Genomic DNA, 9792 nt, shown 5'->3' with positions numbered 1-9792 from the left:
TTTTTTTTGCAATGGAATTTTTTTAAGTTGTCCACTAGTTGTCTCAAAAAATAAATTATTGTTAAGAAATTACATTTTTATTCTTGAGTAAGCTTATTATTATAGCATTATTTTTATTTTGTCCAAAATTAGTTAGAACAATTAATCATGTATTGGTTGTGTTGATAGTGGATGGACATCCTCAAACAAAATGAAAGATAATGATATTTATTGTGATATATACATTCAATTAACCCAATAAACGTAAAAATACATCATTTTAGTGCTAATGAAACACACTAATTTAAAGAAAAAATAAAAAAATTATTTTCAGGCTTTGTGGGCCACAAAACTCGATAACGATGTGCAGTTTTGAATTTTTCTTTTTTTACACAAATTAGAACAGATTTGGAATGATATCTATCAAAATATGTCATCCTCACAACCACAATCATTCTACATAACTTTAATAAGCAATGTGAACACAAAAATTATTTTAAAAATAAAACAAATATAAATCAAATCAATATCTTGAGATTGAGTGAAATTGTTTGTTGGAGAAAAAGATTGAAAAACCCAACAAGCAAAAAGATTGAATGTATGAAGAATGACTGAATTTGCATGGTTTGATAATAGAGAGAAAGAGAATAACGTGAATGTTAGAAGAGGAGAGAGAATAAATGTTATATAAAAGAGATAAGAGTATTTTGGTAAATAAGGCTAAGGACAATGTAGGATTTCTATTTTAAAATCTCATTAAGGATATTTCTGGTATTTTGCATAAAAGTGGCTATAGGGTATAATTAGTTTATTTAAATAATTAAAAATATTTGTTTTTTATAAAAAATACAATTTATACCTTAGAAATAGGACACTTATGAATTCCTCTCTTTACTTAATTTGGAAAATGCTATTTGTACAGAAACATCTTTACAGAGTACTTACAGGGATGATATATCGCGATATATTGATACTTGTTCATCCCCTTCTTTCTCTCCCCCCTTTCCTCGTCACTGCAACCTCACCTGCCTCCGTTCTTCGCCTTTGCCTCACCTCGCCTCAGCCACCTCGCCGCTGCAACCTCCGCCGCCTCGCCCCATCACCTTTGCCGCCTCATTGCGTTGCCTCGGCCGCCTTGCTGCTGTCGTCGCTGACGGTGTGAGAGGGAGAGCAAGAGAGAGAGAGGGAGAGAGAGATGCTATTAGGCATTTAGGTCATTAGTTACAAGGGCAAAATAGATATTTTGATTGTTGTTTCAGTAACATATGTTCTGTACAAATAGCCTGACTCATTTAATTTTCCTCCCAAAGCCGTGCCAGCGATTGTTTCTCTTCTTTCTTCTTGCACGCAAACCGATGTGGGAAGATGTAGCCATTTCAAGGCGCAAGCTTCTCCGTTGATGGTCGGCTTTTAACGATCGGCTACAGCAGGTTCTGGCGATCACGACGCTTTAGTTTCTATCCGGTGACTGTTCAACTTCGACGCGGCAATATTCGGTGGCGATCTCTGACTTTCGTTCGTCTCCTCCGGCGACGCTTCAAATAGTCTTCTCCGACGGCCTCTGTGCTTCGACAGCTTCTCCGTACTTTTACGGCAACAGGGCTCAGATACCAAATGTTGGGGTACGTTGTCGGCCCGATCTCTATCAAACTCTTGTTTGTACAGAATAGAACATCTTGTATTTCTCGATTGTATTTTTTGGTTACAGATTATAGCCTTTATATATAAATTTCTACAAGAAATTAAATACAGAGTATTAAAGACTTTACCAGATTCCAGAATGGCTTCTCGGTAATTCAAAGCATCTTCTCAGTGCCTTCAATACGAAAGTCTCTTCGTCTTCTTCTCTTTCAGATTAATCTGCTCCGTACACCTCGATCCAGTGCAAGTTTAATTTCCAGCTAGACGGTGGTCTGAGGCGGAGAAATGGTGGCGTCGTGTGCACAAAGATGGTGTAGAAATGGTGGCGTTGAAAGTCTCTTCGTCGCGTGCACAGAATGGCTTGGCACCCTAGCTGCGTAATACTTGCCGTTTTATACTTGAGCATTTCTCCATTTTTTTTTCTATTATTATTATTATTATTATTATTATTATTATTATTATTATTATTATTATTATTATTATCTTTTTATTTTTCCCTAATGGACTTAACTAAAAATTGTGCTTTAAACCCTCTTGGGCTAACCCCCTTCTTAAATTACCAAGACTTAAATTTTATAAAATGTTCAACGTTTGTAATATCAGAAAATTTTATAAAATACAAAATGAATGCTTGCTTATTTATTTGGTTATTTTTCAAAAAAAATTCTCCTTTTTATTTAGTTTGGAGTTTTGTAAATTTACCTCAAATTATCAAAGTTTTACAATTCTATATTATTATTTTGATCCTCAAATAACATTATCATAACAATTACAACAACAATAATATATTCAACCTTTATTCCAGTACGTGGGGTCGAGTACAAGAATTCTAGACTTTCATTTATATTTGCTCTAGGTTAAATTTTTTATAATCTCATTATCTTTATTAAGACAATGACTCAACGATCATCATCTATTTTAGCGATCTTCATAATTTTAGCCATTTCTTGAACTCAAAATAATTAATTAGTAATAGTTCATATATGATCAAAATACATATTACAATTACATGAAAATATCAAAACATATATTTGCCATGCATATATTGTTTATGGTGCATGCGATTTATTTGATTTTATTACATCTGTGTGTGTGTCTGTGTGAGTGCGTATTCCTTCATTCTATGCTACAGACCACAGGCCATGCATGCAGACAGATTTACATCCTAATTATTATCTTAAGTACAGAAGTCTTCCCGTTATCCTTTATTTTTCATTCTTCAAGGGGCTGCAGTAGCCACAGCCACTGGAATGGCAACAAGTGGAATAGCCTTCTGAAGGGTAACCCCAAACTTATCTTGCATGTCCAGCTCCTGGGGCAACATTCCATTAGGTAGCTTCCAATCAAAATGGTAAAGCAGATTAGCCAACACTAATTTGAGCATTCTTATGCCAAGGCCCAAGCCTGGGCAAATCCTTCGTCCCGCACCAAATGGTATAAATGCAAAGTTCTTGCCTACGAAATCAACTTCTGAACTTAAAAACCTTTCTGGAGTAAAGTTTTTTGGCTGGACCCAATATGAAGCGTCTTGTGCCATAGACCACGCGTTCACGAGGATTTGGGTGTGCTTGGGAATGGTGTACCCACAGACCTCAACCTCTGTCTCTGCTCGATGAGGAAGGAGAAGAGGAGCTGTGGGGTGGAGCCTCATTGTCTCTTTGATGATTGCGTCCAGGTATGGAAGTTTGGGAAGGTCTTGTTCTTGGATGCTTCTTTTTGATCCGATGGTTAGGGCTAGTTCTGTCTTTGCCTTGGCCATGATGGTTGGGTTGCGGAGAAGCTCTGTCATTGCCCATTCTATTGTGGTACTGGTGGTATCAGTGCCGCCAATGAACAAATCCTGTCATTCATGCATGCAATAACATAATGGAGGAGTGATTAATTACATATAGAAGATATATCAACTGTTAAAGAGCTAAGTTCTATTTTTCATATATTAATAAAACTAATCAGCCCAGAATATATGTTTACTCATTTTCCATGAATTATTGTCATTTAATTTGGCTCATGCTTAGTAGAGAGATTATAAATATATACGTACCGAGAGGAGAATATTTATATTCCGGCGGTCAAATTCATCGCCATGCTTTTCACTATGATCAAAGAGAACATCCAAGAAATCCCCGCATCTAGGCGAACCAGATGCTCTTCGCTTCATCCGTTGATCAATCATGTCCTCAAGCAATTCGTGCAAACGATCGTAGGACACCTTAATCTCCCTCCTTATTCCCTGCGGATCAAACCGCCTCAGGAAAGGAAAACAGTCTGCCAGATTGGGCCTTCCCGCAAGCTCCATTATCCTCGCCATCAACACCTTCAGCTCTTTCATGGCATCCGATTTCGCATCCAGCATAGCCCCCGAGAACATGGTGTTCGACAGCAAGTTCAACGACGTGCCGAACACCAGCCTCCCCACGAAAATGCCTTCTTTGGCGTCTCTCGCTTCCGCCACGTGGCTAACCATATTATCCATAATTTGATGTCGCAGATGCTGCAGCTGATCCAATCTTTGGGCCGTGAAAAGTTGGGTGTTGCATAGCTTTCTCAAATTTGTCCAGTGAGGGCCTCCTGACGACCAAACCAAGGACAAGTGGTGATCGGTTTCTGCAGTGACGGCATCTGGGATGGCCCTGCCCATGCATGCCCGATCATTCTTTTGGAAGATTTCTTTTGCCATCTCGGCAGAAGAAGCCACCACAGTGGAGGCGAAGCCGAGTTTCACTGTCATGAGAGGACCGTGGATCTTGGCCAGCTCGGTAAGGGACTCGTGAGGTCTGTCGCCGATCATCAGAAGGTTTCCGATCAATGGCAAGCCTCTCGGCCCTGGTGGAAGCTTTCTAAATCTGCGATTTGGGAAACCCAGCAGGACATTATTGAGGCAGGCCTTTAGGATGAAGAACAGACAGAGAGAGAGCAAAACAAAGAACAACTCCATGTTATCACAACGTATTAATTAGAGCCCTCCAAATCAATTGTCCTTGGTAGCTAGCTTTCTGATGTCTTTTGTGATCTGAGCTTGCTGGTCCTATTTATAAGAAAAATGATATCCTGTGAAAAGTTTTGTAGTTATGAACTGCATGTGTTTGATTAGATCATATATTACTTTATAATCACGTGATGTGTTTATAAAAGGGCATAAAAAATTTAGTCATATAGTTGGAATGGGAAAAGTGTTGGTCCTTCCTTCTATTTCATGACCTGACTGAAGGCCGCCGGCCCGGCAATCGCTTGATGTGTTTATAATTATAAAAGAGCATAAAAAATTTAGTCATGAAAAATCCATGCTCCACGGTCAATTTAATTTTTTTATAGAGGTAAGAAATTAATTTCAAAACTTTTGTGCTCCCTCCCTCTCTAGCTCTCTACATCTCCTCAGCTCTCATTCTCTTTCTCCAGTCAATCGAATCTATATTTACATATGAGATTAATTATCTTTAATTAATCTGCAAATATAAAGACATGCATTTATCCAATGATCATCTAAATAAGATTTCACAAGGCATAACAGTATCTCTACCTATTATCGAACCTTATGTCACTTGTTACCAAGTGCTAATCTATATTGAATCTCTCGAAAGCAATATAAATCACAAACACATTCTAATGGCAGCCAAGCATCAAAACGGAATTAGTGCATAACAAACTATCAACTCGAAAGACAAGAATATGATAAAACCCGAATACTTCTAATTAAACCATCATCGAACTAGGTTTCATCAATCACCCTAGTCACAAAGTACTTAGCCTAACATAGTTTCAACCAATGAAAGAATAATAAAAACGGAGTTCGTGATGTCGGAGAGAAGAAAAAACAGAAAAATACAACCAAAATTGAAGATCTTCAAGAAAATCTCATTCTTCTTCCTCGACTTTCCGTCTTCTCTCCCTCAAAAAAACTCCTAAATCTATCAAGAATCCATCTTTATATAGTGATTTTTAGGTCTTCAAAGTCATGCTCCTTGAGAGAGCCCATCTCCCACTTGATTTGGAAGAAAACGGGCCCATATTGTTGTTTCCGCAATGCTTTGTACCTAACCACGGCCTTATCACAGAATGCTTTCTGTAATGCTTTTTAATATATATTTTTATTTTTTTAATTTAAAAAATAATTTAGTGACAGGATCCCCATTGCTTATCAGCGACGAGTAGCACCCGTCATAGAATTTTGAAAAAATAATTTAATTTTAATTTTATTTTATTTGAATTTTGATATATATATATATTTGTAAAAATAATTTAGTGATGGGTATTGTCGTTGCTGATCGGCAATGGGTACCATTCGTCACAGAATTTAATTTTATTTGAATTTTAATATATATTTTTATTTTTCTTAAAATAATTTAGTGACGGGAATTCCCGTCGCTGATCAGCAACGGGTAATGCCCGTCACAGATTTTTGAAAAATAATTTAATTTTTATTTATTTTATTTGAATTTTAATATATATATTTTTCTATTTTAAAAAATCATTTAGTGATGAGAATTCCCATCGCTAATCAGCAACGGGTAATTCCCGTTACAGATTTTCAAAAAATAATTTAATTTTTATTTAAATTTTAATATATATTTTTTTATTTTTTTATTTAAAAATTAATTTAGTGACAGGAATATCAGTTGCTAATCAGTGACGGGTAATGCCCGTCACAGATTTTTGAAAAATAATTTAATTTTTATTTAATTTTATTTAAATTTGAATACATATTTTTTTTATTTTAAAAAATCATTTAGTGACGGGAGTTCCCGTCGCTAATCAACGACTGGTAATTCCCATCACAGATTTTCAAAAAATAATTTAATTTTTATTTAAATTTTAATATATATTTTTATTTTTTTAATTTAAAAATTAATTTAGTGATGGGAATATCTGTTGCTGATCAACGATGAGTAGCATCCGTCACAGATTTTAGAAAAAATAATTTAATCTTAATTTAATTTTATTAAAATTTTAATATATATTTTTTATTTTTTTATTCTAAAAAATAATTTAGTGACGAGAAGCCTCGCCCGTCACAAATCAGCGACGGGGCTTCCTGTCACTAATTATGTCACTAAAATCTTCCGTCGCTGAATTCTGTGACTAAATTTCAGCGATGCGGGTTTTAGTGACGGATTTTTTCCGTCATTAAATCCATCATTAAATTGTTTAGTGACTGATTTTCTTATTTTAGTGACGGATTTTTCCGTCACTAAATTTGATTTTTCTTATAGTGAACCTAGAAGATCGCACACATATCGAAGTGTGGTTGACTAAGCGATATAAATGTGTGATTAATGATCATCGTTAAGAGTTAATGATGACACCAATAAGAGTTAACAGATCAAGTTCAAAATTAATTAGATCAACTGTTAAGAGTTGACAAACATGCTGTTAAGAGTTAATGGGGGCCTCAGTTTCATCATGAGATAATGAAAGGGTCATTAAGAGTTAATCACAGGCCTAGATGCAATTTGCAGAAATTTGGTACAAAGAGACATAATTGGTTGATAGACTTTGGAGGCTATCGAATCTAGTGGCCGAAACGAGTTGACAAATTAAGGAATCTGTCGACCGGTCATGTGAATCGATCAACAGTTACATTAAATCATATCTAATGTAGATGAAATATTACATTATAAAAGGGCATAAAAAATTTAGTCATATAGTTGGAATGGGAAAAGGGTTAGTCATTCCTTCTAATTATAAAAGGGCATAAAAGATTTAGTCATATGAAAAATTCTATCCTCAACGGTTAATTTAATTTTTTATAGAGGTAAGAAATTAATTTCAAAACTTTGGTGCTCCCCCCCCCCCCCCTTTCTAGCCTTCTACATTTCCTCAGCTCTCATTCTCTCTCTTTTCAGTCAACTACGACTGTGTCTCCTCAAATCGAATAGCATCTCCGATCAACTCTAGCATATCCTTTGTTAGTGTTAGTGTTCTAATGTTAGATTTAGATGATATCTAGCGATTGTAATTAAGGGACTAATGATGTAAATCTTATAAATATAATAAAATATATTTTTATATTTTAAGCTCATATTTTCATTCATACCTTTTCAATCAATCTTATGAATGAACCCTTAGATTTCCTAATGACAGTCTTATTCTTAAGTGTTAAGAATATGTAATAAAGATTTTCGAGGTTAAGGATTTCTTAAAGATTATTCCTAGTGCTTAGATTTCTCAAAATACGGTTATGATTAATCAATAACAGACTAACACATGGGCTACTACATTTGATTAATATGAGATCTTAATGATAAAGGATGGTGAATCACATGTCATAATCTATGAAATGGATATAGTAGACATATGGGTAGATGTTAATTTAACATCTACCGAATGTGATGTACGTGATAGATCATGGAGTGATAGATCATGTGGTTGAGAGGATCCATGATCTATCATAGGTTTCAATTGTGCTATTGGTTCTTAGACCGGAGGCAACATAGTTGTCTTGTATGTCGATTCCTGAGATTTGCCTTTGATAAGAAGCATCCTGTTACCGAGTGGGAAATGCACTGTGTAGTCTCTATGTAGTGGCATATGGAGACACGTGATTACTAATGGGATCCATCGACTCCAGTGTAAGGTGAACATCCTATGCGATCAGTTGTGGTTGTAGTTGTATAAACCTTTAGCCAGAGTACACTTGATTGGAAAGTGTTTTCAATATCAGAAAGAGTTATGATGTGTCATTTTAATCACACCATACTAGATCTTGGCATAACTATCGAGTCAGTGAGTTTGATTAGTATATGACTCTCACTCGATTGGGATGTTAGTCGATGGAGGTGTTAAGCTCAAGGGTAAGTAAATAGGATTTTGATGATAACAAAAATATTTTTATGATATAAATATATTTATTTTTCATATAAAAAGTAAATTTATTTTGAATTAAAGGTGGATTGTCTTTAGACATGTTTCCTTGTTATGATCATTTATGTCTCAAAAGTTTATGTTTGAATTTTTATTTATTGATAAATGCATTTCTTACTTATACAAAAAATATATTTATTTTGAATTAAAGGAGAATTACTTTTAGACATGTTTTCTTTTTTTCATACAAAAAGTAAATTTATTTTGAATTAAAGGAGAATTATTTTTAGACATGTTTTCTCTTACTCATATAAAAAATAAATTTATTTTGAATTAAAGAAGAATTACTTTTAAACATATTTTCTTGTTTTAATCATTTATGTCTCAAAAGTTTATATTTAAATTTTCAAATCTTGATTTCTCATGTAAAAAGTAAATTTATTTTGAATTAGAGGTGAGACATGTTTTCTAATTGTTTGAGAAAGACTAAACATTTTTTGAATTTCAAATTTTATATTAACCTTTTCTTTAATGACTAGTGTGTTTGGAAGATGTATATATATATATATATAATAAGTATGGAGGCTTAAGGTAGAACAAACTTGATAGAGCATTCAAACAAGAGTGAGAAGGTTCGAAGTGCTAGAAGTATGCTGGTTGGTGAATTGTTTGTAATTATCTCTAGTTGTAAGTTTGTAATTTTTACTCACTTGTTGTGTGAGGGAATTGTATTTGCTAGTAGTGTGCTAGTGGTTCTTACTTAGGCAAGGGATTGTATGTTGGTTCTAACTCCAATTAAAAGCTAGTGTTGATTTTTCCTAATGGAAACTCAAACTAAATTTTGAGAGCCTCAAGCGAAGTCTTGAGAGAGAGGAGTAGGCTCTTTAAATCCAAACCTCTATAAATTTCTCATGTTCTGTGTAGTTGTGTGATTTTACTGTTTTCAATTCTACTACAATCACCACATATTAAGATCACAAATTTAAGAGTTTTCAAAAGAGATAAAATTATTAATTTTTGAAAAACCCAATTTACCCCCCTCTTGGGTATTTTTCTGGGCAACGGGAGGGATTATAGTACACGAGAATCAAAAATCCAAATGGGTTTCTCTTTGAAATATGACTTTATTATTGATAAGATCACCCTAACATAATACTAGTTGTCACTCAAGATCTTTTGGGGTACATTAGGGAGATGGAGAGATCCTCATTGTAGACCAAAATGGTTGGTCGGCGTCAAAGAGTTTGGTATGTCCTGATTGCTACTTAGTAGTGAACCTAGAAGATCACATACATATCCAAGTGTGGTTGACTAAGCAATGTAAAGTTGTGATTAATGATCGTCGTTAAGAGTTAATGATGACACAATTAAGAG

General features: G+C 34.5%; 1 protein-coding gene across 1 annotated transcript; it reads right to left on the bottom strand.

Moving 5' to 3' along the window:
* Nucleotides 1-2545: 2545 nt before the first annotated feature.
* Nucleotides 2546-4579, bottom strand: LOC127813525 (geraniol 8-hydroxylase-like). The gene is made up of 2 exons (XM_052354536.1): nt 3662-4579; nt 2546-3460 (listed from the first exon to the last, which is right to left on the bottom strand). Exons 1-2 carry the CDS (start codon nt 4553-4555, stop codon nt 2840-2842), a joined length of 1515 nt encoding a protein of 504 aa, XP_052210496.1. The 5' UTR covers nt 4556-4579; the 3' UTR covers nt 2546-2839.
* Between the last annotated feature and the right edge of the window lie 5213 nt (nt 4580-9792).

The sequence above is a fragment of the Diospyros lotus genome, chromosome 11 (assembly GCF_014633365.1).
Source record: "Diospyros lotus cultivar Yz01 chromosome 11, ASM1463336v1, whole genome shotgun sequence".
NCBI classification, from domain to species: Eukaryota; Viridiplantae; Streptophyta; class Magnoliopsida; order Ericales; family Ebenaceae; genus Diospyros; species Diospyros lotus.
This window is presented reverse-complemented; position numbering and strand designations above follow the sequence as displayed.